Genomic DNA, 14,973 nt, shown 5'->3' with positions numbered 1-14,973 from the left:
TTTGCATGGTTATGGTAAATAAGTGTAATTTTATCAGAACGTAGCATAATACAAATATAATATACAAAACATTTAATATTGGTTACTATAAAATATATATTGTTTAAATAAAGTTTTAATTTAAGAAGTCGATTGGGTGGGTTATTTAATAAAGTGTAAAGATTTAGGTATTCAAGCGAGAATTAATAGTGATCAATGATATATTTAATAGGGTCTTACAGTAATTTTTAAACCTTATTAGTATTAAAACATACATTGGTGAGTTTTTGTGTCAGAGAAACTCATTTTGTTGCTAGGTTGCTGGTTTGTTTCTTTTATTACTTAGCATAGATATGTATATTTCACAAATAAAACATTGCATTAGAATTGTACATTTTTTTACACCTCGTAAAATCCTAAAAAACATATAACACCAAAATGTATGTACAAGCTTATAATTAGACCTATCACACCGATATAGTTATGAATTAAAGTTATTACTGTTATAATTAATAATCTTGCAATAAACTCGGTAAATAATAATTTTAAAATATGTATTGTTTAATATTTTTAACGTGAAACAAGATTTCTAAAAAAAAAAGTATCTTTTACAAGAATAACAGCAACTTTATGTACCATGATACCGTAAATTGTTTAAAGTGATTTATTAGCTTCTTTCATTCGACTTCTTCATCTCTGTAACTCTTAGCTATTTCACAAACTGAAGCACCCAGCATGGTTATCAGCGCTATACCTTCTTGAGTTGTGAATCCTGCCGATATGAAACTGTACAGTTTATCCTTCAAGTCCTCACTTGTCGCTGCAGACTTTTCGTTTCTCGATGCAACAGTCTTCTGACAGTTACTGCAAGGTTTTTCTTTTTTGCTGCCACTCTTGGAAAGCTTCTTTCTGAATTCTTTGAGGGCGAAGAAACCGTTTAAAAGGTAGCCAATTTTATAACGTTCCACGAAATCGCAAGCTGTCAACAATACCTGGAACAAAGTAAGCAATAACTCATTACATAGCTGTCGAAACTGAGACACTGTGAATACTGGGTATATTCGTTCACCTTACACGACGACAAATATAAATGGTAGTGTTTTGCGTCGTTCTACGTACAGATACAACAGTTTGGTGGTCTCCAAACAACTTAAGACCCATCTACAAGCTCATAAACATGAGTCATTAAGAGGAGTTGGGACTGAACCCACAACGCTCGTCACATGAGCGTGACAATGGCACGTGGCACGAGTTTTAAATATACACAATGTCCATCAAATAATATGCCAGTTTCAAGTAGTATTTTATAGCCGTTTTATTTAGATTTTTTTGCAAAAAATAATACATTAAATTTAATGTTAACTAAACTAGTTTTTCTCAAAAATGTTCAATATTTGTATGTACCTTTAGTTGTACGACACACATCCAACCTAAATTCCAATTCCAATTGGTTAACACGTCCGGAGTAATAGAAACAATGGCCTCTTCAATTATGTGTCTCAACTCTGGCGAATCATTAGGTAGCGGCGGAACGTAGATAAAATCTTTTATCAAAGACTCCAAAGGAAAAAAATTGCAGGCGTTATGTTAAGAAATCGTGGAGGCCAGAGAAAAATGAATTTTGTCGTCTCGAACCAATCCAACGGTCAGGGACTTCGACGTTCAAACATTCTCGTACAAAGAGATTCCAACGGGGAGGGCTCCATCCTATTGCCAAAAAAAAAAATTCAAGTTCATCCTTTACTAATTGAGTAGTCGCCATTTTGCGTATGTGGCGCTGCAAGCGAGAAAACCACAAAGCAGTACTCGCGCATGCTCTTACCTGAAACTGTTTTGGTTACTCTTAAACTGTGACCTTGAACCAACACTCTACAACGGTTGCATTAATACTATTAAATTTTATAACTGGGATATTATTTTATGGTCATAAAGGATTTTTGATCTCATGTTGTTGCCAAACGTCGTGACTTTGGGGTTCATAGTGAAGCAGGGAAGGAAAACAAGTTTGCCGCGCACCGCCTCCATAGGCTACTTTGTGCCATTCTAAAAAACATTCGGTTTCGTTTCGCCGAATAAATTTTTCAATAATTGAGGGTGACGAACGTCAAAACGTTAAGTTGTTATATATATATACTTATATATATGTGTGTGTGTGTGTGTGTGTGTGTGTGTGTGTGTGTGTGTGTAGATAACAGTAACATAAAACCTCTGCGCAATAACTGATCGCCATAATTTCGAACACATGCAGAAATAAGACGAGTAAATAAATAACTAAACATTAAGGAGCTAAACGCATGGAGGTATTAAGACTGTAGAGTGTATTTCTGTTCTGAAGTAAGTCAACTGGTTAGCATTTGGATAAAAAAACGTATCGTGGCAGTAAAAATGTCAAATTAACTCAAGCTTGTTTAACAGTTTGGAAGAAACTGATCGGGAAAAATACTAAAAATTCCATCATGAAGTAAGTTTTGTCAAACAATCATGATAGTATATAAGCAAGTAATAAAATGTTTAACTTCATTATAAATAAAAAAGTTTTGTTACTCAGATATGTAACAGGTGTTGGAAGTCATTCACCATTTTAATACAATTATTAGTATTAGTGACGATATTGCACATACCAACAACTTTAATTTTAGTCCTCATGATGTATGTATGTAGGCGTTTTCCTCAGATTTTTGTCGTCTTGCTGGTCACTGATAATATTAAATTGTCGTTGTACGTAACTTAATTTGAAATTTCCAAGTAATATTTAGTTTCCTTTGATATATATTTTTTTAATTTTTGTTTGAAACTTGTCTATTTTTTTATATTTATTATATATTTTATTTTGTTCAATGTCAAAACGATATGGAGCATACTACTAACATTAATCCTAAAGACTATATAATAATTGTAATAATATTTGAGCAATTGAAAAAATACAATTATAGAATATATTTTTTTAACTTTAGGTAACAAACCTAATTAAAATTAAACAAAAACCAATATAGACACTCTAGTTTCAAAATTTGAATATATAATTTTTTTCAAATATTTTGCTATGTTTAATTACTTTCGATGCAATGTTGGCTAACTTTCGTCCCACTACGGTTGAAAATCATTCAAAGTAACAGCGCAACAACATTTAGTATTCATCGCTGTAACATTGCTAATGATGTCGGATTACTTTAACATGTTGCGAAATTAACAGTACTATTTTTAAATTACTCTCGTGTGGGTGTACCTCAATTGAAATTATTATATTTAAATCCGAATAAAGCTACTTTTAACGTTTTGAGCACAAAAACTTTAAGTTTTCAATAAATAATCTCAACCAGATTTATTGTCAAATAATGACTCCTTAATACTTTGATATGCACAGAAAAAAATTAGAGTAATGTATTCACATTCCACTATAAATTATGTATTTAAAATCCATGATTTTAAATCAAATACACACTAAAAAATAGTAACAATCTGTATTATTTCATTATCAATGTAAAATCGTGAATATAGAATTCCTTACTGAAAGCTGAAAAAACTATATATAAATAATTAAGATAAGGTGGGTTAGTGAAATAATACTCTTGTAGTTACTGAAGTTTACTAATGTCTAGTTAATATGTCATTAAAAAATTGACAAATTAAAAATATCTAATTGCATAAATGGAGCAAAAATATTATCATTAATCTCACTTACTTCAAAACCATATCAATTTCAAATTATTACACAATTATGTAATAACAACCACATTCAATTACTATATGTACTATTTAAAAAAAACCTGACTATAAGAAATTGTGGTTGTCAATCGTCTTTCTTAATTTACAGTATCTTAGAATAGGGTTTTACTTTAAGAGGAATGGAAAGGTACAATATTTTGGGAATCCTGGAATCGAAGATCAAGGATAAAATCTGAACTACTCATCATATTTCTTTGCGATTTGTTTACCAACTAGATAATTTAATTACAGAGGGTTGTGTGTACAGCAGAGGCCACAATAATGCATAGTTTTTTTAGAAAAAAATTAAATTACTTTATGCAGAAATAAGGGGTATTAGCCACAAAATTAAAAATTATACCAAAATGTAATTTTTATATTGTGTAATATAATATTATCTAGAACTCTATTATAATCAAAGTGAAAAAACACTTGATCGCTGAATTTTAAAGGAATTTTAACCAATTAAAACCTGCCATGCAACATTTAGGTAAGGAAGGACACGCTTGTTGAGCAATTACGTAAAATTCTGTATTATAGGTATTCCTTGATATTCGATTCCAGCATTCCCAAGATATTTTACCTTTCCATTCCCCTTAACCTCAGTGCGTAGACATCAGTACGTCAATGAATTATAAATCAGACCATCTTCTTAAACCGCACAATGGACCAGAGTTTCTTGGGCATTGACATCAAAAATGTAGATACATACGTCTGAAAACTGGTCCCTTGAAGTTCTAGTTGAATTGTAGAATAATTCAAATATTAGTAAACGTATGTGACCTAAATCTGGTAGTGTGGTGGTACTAGAAAACTTGAAGAACAATGTTCAACTAAATATATTTGTAGATACCTAGAACTTTGTGTCGTAGTATTTATTGAAGGCCTGAAGAACATGTTCAAATCATCGAATCTCCAGAAGTTCTTGCAGTTTATTCTGTGATGCACTCACAAAGCATTCTCAAATAAATATACTTAGGTAAGGACTTGTTTACAATTATCGTGTCTTCCTATTAATACTAAGTCTTGTTTCAAAATTGTATTTAACCCAGTAAAATACCAATTCGTGTGGAGTTAATGGAAGCACATCTTCCTTCGATGCTGATTACGTACATTCATCTTTTAATTTCCATATTACTCTCATGTTCCAAGCAGCTACTCACAATAGACAAAATGGTATAAACACTTTTATCAAAACCAGCTTAATTTTACATTCTCCTATAAAAACTTAAACATATATTAAAAATACGTCTTTAATAATTAAAGGCAAAGATTAAATTTGACATAATTTTATTATAGGGCATTAATTTAAATAAATAATAAAATTAATTAAAAACGATAACGTATTCTAACTAAAGTAATTTTTAATATGTGCATTGTTAAGGACAGGCCTTGGTTTAGCACTTTTTAGTAGGCCAGGTTTTCTTTTCACTTTGTTTGAGTTGGCCAGTGTTTGTATCTAGCGTATATTTTGACCAAATTATTTTTTTAAAATTTATTTTACTTAATTAAACTATCTATCCCTTTGATTCTAAAGTGGGCTTTCAAAATCGATGTAAATTATTAGACTTTCGAGTTACAGAAACATTCTCAAATACAAATGTATTATTTTTTAATGTGAATAATCAATAACGCATCACTGAAAGAAGCGAACATTATAGGGTGAGTCCCTCGAAGCCTAAAATATATTTTTAAAGCGCTTATTATAAAACCAGGTATAGTACATTGCAACCCGTGGCATTATTGTGTCCTTATGTTTCAGGCTTGATATTTTCTCACCATCCTAAAATAAATATTAACTATTCAACCAGCTCATATGACACTCGATTGTTTAATGAGCATCTAGCATACATCAAGCTCATGCAGCGTATTTTTAAAGGAAGGCTAAACTAATTGTAAACACCAACCTCCATTCCTTTGTCAAGAACAGACGAGGGAGCCTTTGGCAGGTCTAGCGAGTTGTGTTCTGCAAACCTTGTTGGTTCATTCATCTCCGCCAACACGTACAGCACTGTGAATGTAAAAATGTAACTAACTATTCTAAAGTTTGTAAACGGAAACATTTTTTCAAGTGAAATAACATTTTTCACTTGAAAGTAATTTTCACGCTTATTTTTAAACAACATTTAATATTGAAAAAATTATAAATTTACTATAAAAATATCTGACAAGCAACGGATTATGAAAATTTTTTCAACATTGTTGCAAGTAATTATTTTTATTAATATACTAAATCAAGTTTTTCTCTGATGTTGAAATACTGTAAATAGTAAATGCTTTTCTTACTTTGTATGAACGTTTAAGGTTTAAAATTAAAATTTATATTTGTGTGTGGTTATTCCTGTGTACGTTACAGTATACGGTTAGAATTAAAAGCCACAGAATTTTTTTTAACTTTTTAAAGAAATTTAGTTATGCGTGTTTAAGTACTAATTTTGGCTTAAATAAATACATGTGGCAAATGATAAAGAAATGCGAAGAAATAATTAACATTTAATATTAAAAGGATTTCTGAATCAATTGACTGATAACTGCAAAGGTCTGTTAGTCGTAAAATAAAAAAGAAAGCGCTGGTTTTTCACGACAGACTAAATCAATAACATTTTTTAAACAAATTGTACGACAAATAAACCATTTTGGCTAAAACCACTTTCCTGCTGCTATAATTAGTGCGAAAACTTGAACACCTGCCGATATACGTAATTTCAAAATTGATCTTTGCTTTCTTAGTCGATGAAATACCTTATATTCTAGTTCATAAGTTTATTATAAGAATACATTTTAAATTGTATCTATCTTAATTGAACAAAATTATTGAAATATATATTGTTAAGAAAAAAATTAAAATTCGCCTTGAACCAATAAAAACAATATTAATACGAAATATTTAATTTAATTGTTTATTCCTAGGTTGTATTCTATTGAATGTGGTTTTACAAAACCATTTAACAACTTATGTAGGATAATATTACGGTATAATTTACTAACTGCTAACCCAAACACAAAACATATTTTGTAGTAAACCGCCATTAAAGCAAAGTTTGCAAATTTTCTAAAAGACTGTAGGTTTTTTTTTTTTTAAATTAGACTACATAATAAATATTTTCGGTAAAATGTTAGCAAATTAATGCCTTCATATTAAAAAAAAATTGTCTCATTACAAAAATTAAACATAAAGGCCGTATAAGAAGCACTGTATATTATTGTGGGATCGATGTTCAAAACATACATTAGCACCTGGCCTTAGTTATGAACATTTTTCAGTAATTCTGTTGAATAAATCCATTCTTAGTTAAAAATTCAATTTCACTTTGAAACTGCCTTGAAAACTTGTAACCTACTAATTCAAATATTTTGTGTAAAATTACAATTGTATTTTCGTATTCTAATTTATATGTTGTTAATTTAACTTTTAATGCAGTATTATATGCTTATCTTTGCTGAAATATTAAACCATTATCATGGGTGAATCACAGATAAGATTTTTTAATATTTATTTTCAGGCCACAATGATATGAGACATTTCAGTCCACACAATAAAGTGAAATTGTCGCACATCCAGAATCTAATCTATTGCATAAAGTGTGCATGTATTTTATTTATAAATTTTCTAATTCTTACAGCCACGATATACTTCAATTTAAATACCATTTTCAAAGGATGTGGTAAACCTACTGCTAAAATTTTTTTAAAGATCATTAGTTGATACATGTTAAAAAATGTTTAACTTAGCGATTAGCAAATGTGTAATATACAACGCCTGCAAAAATATATCCACAAACTTCAGGTTTGACCGAAGATACATGTTGAAAGTAAAAGTGCATTTTTTTAACATGGTTGCTAACCAAAGAATGAAGTTTTCGAACAATCTCATGTTATCTCATGTTATCGCTGTGCGACTATTACCCTTTAAATAACGCATCTTATCTCAACCCCACGTTAATCTTTAAGGGAGATATCGTCAATATATTCTTTTAAAAGATAAATGTCTGCGACAGAAGTGTGAATTTCACCTTATGAAAATCGTAGGACTGCATTCTTTCGAACTGATTCCTAGGTGCATGGGTGTAAAGATATGAAGATTAAAGTTTTTTTTTAAACATTTTTTTCCATATTGTAAGCTAAATAGCTTTCATATAAAACGTCAGTACGTTAACAGTTTTACTTATATAATTACGACTTCCAAATTCACTGTCCATCATTTACCTTGACGCCTTTATTATGGAAGGTCGCCACTCAACAAGCTGGTAAATCGAACATATGGAGCGCATCTCTGGGTGACGAAATGAACAGTTCCTTGTACTAACCATTTTTAGTTCGTTTGTAAGTTTTTTATTTTTGTGTTATTCTCTTATTAAAGCAGGCCTTTAAAATAAACAAACAGCTAAACCTACGTGCTTGTGATTTATGATGTGTTTGGTGCAAGGGCGTAGCCAGGGGGGGGGTTAGGGGGTCTAATCCCCCCCCTTAGCACAAATCTTTAATTAATTTCTTATTTATCACTCAAACAAATTTCATATTAAAATTTATTAAATTTTTACCATTACAATATTTAAATTTAAGTACCGAAAACTGCTTGGATAGCACTATTTTACACCTTAAAATCAAAATTTTCCCCGGGGAGGACCACCGGACCCCCCGCTTTAATACGGGGGTGGGGAGCCATGCTTCTTAACACCCCCCATACACAAATCCTGGCTACGCCACTTTGGTGGCCTGCAGCCAGGTTTCATTCCAGTATCAGGCATCCCCGGTGACCTAGAACCGGGCTTTAGGCCCGTCCTCGCGTTGGTGACTACAAAGTTATCTTTCATCGCCACATTGGAAGAACCTTCTTCCCGACATAATATCTCTCCCTCATGTTCAGCTGGTGCGCGAATCACAACTCCGTTCGCACCACGAGATGGCACCTACAAAACCCCTTAATCCCAAGTCATCCTCCCACCACTCATCATCCCAATTCCCCCCCCCCCCCCCCAATAAACGAGTCGTAGCCTCGAAAATTTGAAACAAGTGAAGCAAAACGTAAGTGTGGATGTTTAAATGTAAAATCATAATAATATTATAAATACGAAAGTATGTTTGTTTGAATGTTTTTCCCCCTCAGTTACGCCCAAACAACTGCACGTATTCTAATGAAATTTGGTATAGAAGTCAAATAGATACTTCGTGCAATAGGACATTGGATACTTTTTTATAATCATAATCCGAATCGTAATTCGAAATGCGAAAGATGTTTGTATAAATGTTTGTTCCTCAATCAGGCTCAAACGGCTGCACGGATTCCAAATAAATTCTGTTTAAGTATTTGGCTTGCGAGTTGAGGTTTGAATTGCCAAAAAAAAAGTTTCACAACCATCACGTGTACTGAGTTACAAAAGCTCTTTTTTTTTTTTTTAAAGCGAATATGTTTATCTTTGATCTCTCAGTTGTTAAACGTTAAGTTTGAGATTTGTGGCATTATTTTTGACAAAATAAAATAAACCCAATAATTATTGCTAAGTTATACCTACGAGTTCAAATAAATAAATTTAAAGTGTTTTATTAAGATTTTATTTTACTTCAAGCATTGGCATTAAATGACAATAAAAATTGGCATTAAATGACAATAAAAAAGTCAAACGGACAAACACTGAATGCAACTGGTCTACATTTGGGCACGCCATGTTTCTCACGTGGTCAACTGTATGTAAGATGTTATAGAGAATCAAGTCCAAAAAATGTATATGTGTTTGCTGATAATTGTAAATCTTATGATATTGTATACAAAGATGTGTTATATATTTTACAAAAATTTCTGACTTTTAAATAGGCCTATTTATTTTATTTTTATGGTTTTGTATCTCACATACTTTCGTCATAATGAAATTTATAGAAAAGAAAACATTAAAAAAATCAATTATTATTTAAGTCTAATTTACGCCTAACGAAGCAGGCAGGTAAGAGCTAGTATAATTAAAACTCTAAATAATGAAATATGCTGCATATGTCATTCATCGGTAGTATAACAACAGTTGAGAAATGACTTGTGGATTTGTATAGGCTTATGCGTTTAATTAATAATAATAACTGAAATAAATACAAATTCCATGGCTACCTTGTATGTTTGTTTTCTCTGTTTTACAATATTAAAAAAAGTGAATATTTCAAGTAAAGTTCATTGTCCTAATACATAAATGTAACATTCATATTATATACTTAACTTTTTCCAATTGTTAAAAATTTTAAAACAATGGTAATAATGTTCGTAAGAAAAATACTCACTCTGTAAAGAAATGGTACTGAAGATGAATAACAAAGCCACTCCTTTGGACGTCATTCTTGCAAAGATTAAATCTTGCGATGTATTTTTTTCTGTAACCTGGAACATTTTCATGACCATTTATTGCTGTTTTCATTATTTTTTTATAATGTGGGCAGCGTAAATTTTTTGAGTAAAACAAATTTGTGGCCCCAAAATTAAACGATTTATTTATAAACAGAACTGTCAGAAACTTGTGTGATGGCCCTCAGCTTTGCAATATATCATCGGTATTCTCGAACAACCAACATAAAAATATAAATCCATATAAACTGGTGAATGAAAATTTAAGTCCATACATCATAGTTGGGGAAGTTCGAGCAACTTACAATGCCTTCCGGAATCAAAGAGCGCTCCCGCCGCATTTCAGGCCGTTATGATGCGTGTTCTAACAGGCTACTCCGTCGGGCAGTCTGTGACAGCCTACATGAAGACGTATTCGTCTGGTCAGAAATGTGGGAATAAAACCAGAAGCATCACATGCCTATTGACTGGACTGTCTGACTCCAGGAAAAGAGCTTTCAATTAACTAGACCTGCCTTTACAAACGGCAGTCACATCTTAAAACTTTGTTCAAAAGATATACCTCAAATAGTGTTATTCCCCTGTGTTTATTTTGGTGGGACATAATGTAGTTTCTGTTAATAGCCTGAATTTGGGACAAATATTTTGCCCTTTTTTACCAGTCAGAAAGTACGAATGAGTTGTCGTTATCACAATACCCAAAATACAACAACGCCGGAAACCACAATTGCGAATGAAAAAAATACCATAATTCCTGAAAAGGTGATACACACTGCGTACCTTTACAGTCGATCAACATTACGTCGAAAAATACAATGAAATAATGAAATTCCTTACAAGATTATAACATATTAAAAAAATTGCCACAGCGCTTAGGCGCACAGAAACCTGTGAAGAGGAAGGGGGGAGGGGCGATGCAGTGAATGCCCCGGCACGATATTTCATAATGGGGAATGAGAACATACATGGTTTTATCCCAACATTAAATTTAATCACGAAACGTGTTGCCACATTTACTTGCTGTGATGAAAAATACAGGCAAACACATGAAAAATACCCTATGAATCTATAAACAATATTTTTCTTATACAAGAAACTCATAGGGAACGTGTAACAAGCATATTCGCTTCCAAACATCACTGGGTTAAACGTACTGAGGTAAAGAAGATATTTTCGTGAACGAGTACTATAAAGTGAATGTTATGATACCACACATATGTTTTGTTTACGATTAAGTGCACTTATTACCTAACCGTCATAAAACATTTGGATAATTTACTACGAGACGTAATGGCTGAATCAAGTAAGAAATTTCTTCAACCACATATTTATACTTAATGAATGGTTGAATTCTGTTCGACAGAAAGATGAGACTAGTAAACATTAAACCACAGTACAAGGAAACTGGAGAAGGAATCGGCATCTTTGCCTGGAATTACTTACGGAAAACCTTGAAAACCGTCGACCGGGATTCTAAGAACCGATCTCTGGAACCAGAGTCCAGTTCCTCACCACAGCGCTATATTGCTGAATACCACGCGTTCGCATTCCGTCGAGGACCCGACCACAAACTAATAAAAATGTAAGCGAATAGGTGATACAAAAGGTTTTGATTTTAATTTCGACTTAACTTCTCGTCAACAGCAAGGTTTAATTCCAAAAGCGAAAAGGACCTAAGCGTGACTGGAGCACAATACGTCATGTTTAAAGTCAGGTACGCTGATGTTAAGATCGCTGGAGCCGGTTGGTCCCTTGAAAAACACTGCTTTGATACACGCACGTTGAGAACTGCGTTTTAACTGAACTTTACAAATACCGTACAAAGTTGTGTAAATATAATAGCAGTAACGACAACGTATTTTCTGGATTCTCAGGTTGTCAGGAATGTAATTAATTACTAGAAAGTTATTTTACAAACAATTTCTTTCATTCCAATGTCACTGGTAGACGGAACTCATTTATACGAAATTTGAACTCATTTATACGAAATTTTAACACCAGTTTAGTAACTCGCTTTCTTGTCTGTCTTTTTGTCTGTTTGGTACAAATATTGCAATCGATTTAAAATTAACTTTCCGATGAGTTAAAGACTTGAAAATTTTATAACAATAGCTCAGAACTAGATTTTATTGAAATGCAACTTCGCTTTCTTGTCTGTCTCTTGGTTTGTTTGTCTGTTCAGTACCATTCAGGTGAAGAGAAACTGAAATAAATCTGATATTTCCACATGTCTCTGTCATAATCTCATCAAAATGTTTAAAATTGATTGAAAAATTTCACACATGCAAGACTAAAAAAAGCAGAAAAAATAAATTTATTTATAAATCAGGATTTTAAAACGCACTAAATACAGATTTTAACCCCATTACAGGTTGTTTTGAAAATTTGTAATTGTGTATTTTTAATAGCCATGAAAATACTTGTAAGATATTTAACGAAAAAAAAGTGGGAACATGCATAGAGTAGCTGTCGTTGAGAAAACTAATTTCATTTGCAATGCAATCAATCTTTAGTGACTTAAGTTGATGCATAAATTATAATGCCCCAAGTTGTTCGTTTTAAATTTCACAAGTATTAACGTAGCTGCTATTTAAAATTCACAATCACAAATTTTCAGGACAAACCTGTAATGGGGTTAGGAATCTGTATGGAGTTATATATCTTTTTGGGACTAGAAAAATTATTTTTTTTACTTTTTAGTTCGGTTTAAAAACTTAGTAATTAAAATATAAATTCATTATTTTTTCAAGTTGTTTATCTAAAGGTACATAGAGAATGATGGCTAGATTCACTCATTCTGATGGTCAAATATAATTTTAAAATTAATCCGGTGGACAGATATACTTATTTATGATTGCATTATCTCATAAAGTTTTAAACAGGCTGTAAAAATACATTTGTAGCATTTGATAAATTTAAGAAAAAAATCTTTAAAAGACTGTATTGATAAAAAAACCAAACTAAATATGTATAAAAATATATTTTACTGAAAAATTATTAGTACAAATAAAAGATTTGAGTACACCTGTGAGCATTCCCTGGCTTCTAGTGTGACAATTGTACTCCACATAAATGTATATGCAAACAAACACGGATAAAATACGACAGTAGGTATGCATGATAATATTTCTTAGTTGAAAGATTCTTAAGGCGGGACACATGAAAGATGCCGTTAGCCGCTAGTTGGCAATTACTGAATGAGAAGGAAAAACACGTTCACCACGTTTTCCACTTGTGAAAAATCTGTATTCCACTCCGCTGGGAATGAAACATACACCTTAGTAAGAGGCGTGTAATTTGACCCCTCTACCCTTGTGGGCCACCGAACGGACTTTGACTCAATGAACTTGAACTGTGAGCGAAGCACGTGCCTTTAACTGATATCAGTACTTTAATAAGGGGGGGATTGGAACAGCCAGTTGTGATTTCGGTTTCAAAATTTTTTTTTAAGGAGAAAACGTTTTTATCCTTTAAAACTAAATTTTTTTCTTCGCTAAGGAACTTATTTTCAATAAATTGTGTTCTACTGGCAGTATTAATATAGGGTTAAACATTCAGAAAAAATTAATTTACTACAAAAAGTCAGGGTGTTTTACGGAGGAATCTATTTATAGCAACCTGTCGTTGTTAACTTCAAGATTTCCATTTTGATATTTCATCTGATTTATCAAAGCCTTTATGTTTAGTATTAATTGATAAAAAAATTGTTTTGGCCTCCGATTGTAAACGGAAAATTTTCCTAAAATACCTCTCCACTCTCCACTCTTTGAATGGTAGATATTTTCTGTCTGTCAAACTGTTCTATTGGATCATCTACTTGTATTATTTTCGTCCTTTTAATGCGTTATATTTGCACCTTGCCTGGCCCAACCAATGGTTCACCTAGCGTGTCTATGCTGGTTTTACCTCATATCTTGTTTAGAGTTAAGTTAGAGAATTGGTTCATGGCAACAATTGCTGCCATGGCCGGCCAACCCCAAAACAAAGAAATCTATCAGGCTTGATTATCCTTATAAACGTAGGCCTGAAACGCACTTAATTCGTTCCCTAACATCGAAACACCTTTAAACAGATTAAAATTTTTGCTTTTACTTTAGGTTAGGAAAACAAGAATAAATATTTTTTTTTTGTTTAAAAATTGTGGAACGAAATTTTTGTGTTCGGTACACATCTGTCCTTACCTTGAGGTGTGATAGCGCAGGTCGGGAAAACTTCCTGGCTGCAGGCTCGCTTGTCACTGAATGCGTTTGACGCGAGACGCATTGATTAGTGCAGGTTTCAAAGAGATCTGATAACTTCAGGACCAAAAGTGCGAAGGCGAAGTCCACCGATAAAACCTCAGATGAAATATGTTTGTTAAGGCGCAGCTCACTCTACAGTATAAGGTTGGTATTTCTTTGGAAAGCACGTAGAGCGAATGTGGATTTAAGTGAGGGGTGTTTGCAGTTTAGTTTCCCCCCTTTTTTTTATTATTCTGTGTTATCAAAGTGAAACGAAGAAACGGAGACCAACAAGACTTCTCTTCAATTATTTTTGACCAAATAAATTATGGCCGTCATTAGAAGAGTGAAAAAGAATGATTTGCTGTCTTACGAATTTTCCTTTATTGAATATATACCTGTGATGTTGTCCTCCGTTTCACAAATATATATATATATCGTCGGCTTACTTCTGAAACCTCGTAAGTCCAGATTTTTCCAGTTTTATATTCTGGATGTGTTTGGTGTATTTTTTCATTTTTTTCATAGTGCATATGCTGATAAAACCTCGTAAGTCAACTCTACTTAGTCTCTTTTCTATTCACAAAATATAAAACCTCGTATCTCTGTCAGTCGAAACCGAGCTCCAAAAGCTCATAAGTTCTTCTGTAGAATTGCCTGAAATGGAGTTACGAGGTTTTAGAAGTAAGCCGACGATATATATTCCATCTTCTTAGTTAACGACATTTTGGAATATCATTTTCA

The 14,973-nt window shown here is 32.3% G+C and overlaps 1 protein-coding gene across 2 annotated transcripts in view; it reads right to left on the bottom strand.

Moving 5' to 3' along the window:
- Positions 1-284: 284 nt before the first annotated feature.
- The window catches only part of LOC134532361 (uncharacterized), a 33,226-nt gene continuing 18,537 nt past the window's right edge, over positions 285-14,973 (bottom strand). Inside the window, exons 1-4 of one of the 2 annotated variants that reach the window (XM_063368791.1) lie at positions 14,191-14,267; positions 9,949-10,045; positions 5,592-5,695; positions 285-971 (exon numbers count right to left, since the gene is read on the bottom strand). In XM_063368791.1, the coding sequence (XP_063224861.1) occupies positions 657-971; positions 5,592-5,695; positions 9,949-10,003 (474 nt within the window). In that variant the 5' untranslated portion in view covers positions 10,004-10,045; positions 14,191-14,267 and the 3' untranslated portion in view covers positions 285-656. Of the gene's footprint in view, positions 972-5,591; positions 5,696-9,948; positions 10,046-14,190; positions 14,268-14,973 lie in introns of those variants that run through there. The other variant, XM_063368792.1, reaches the window with a different exon arrangement.

This window comes from Bacillus rossius, chromosome 5 (genome assembly GCF_032445375.1).
Source record: "Bacillus rossius redtenbacheri isolate Brsri chromosome 5, Brsri_v3, whole genome shotgun sequence".
In the NCBI taxonomy this organism is placed as follows: Eukaryota; Metazoa; Arthropoda; class Insecta; order Phasmatodea; family Bacillidae; genus Bacillus; species Bacillus rossius.
Note: the sequence above shows the minus strand (reverse complement) of the source record. Positions and strands in the feature narration are given on the sequence as shown.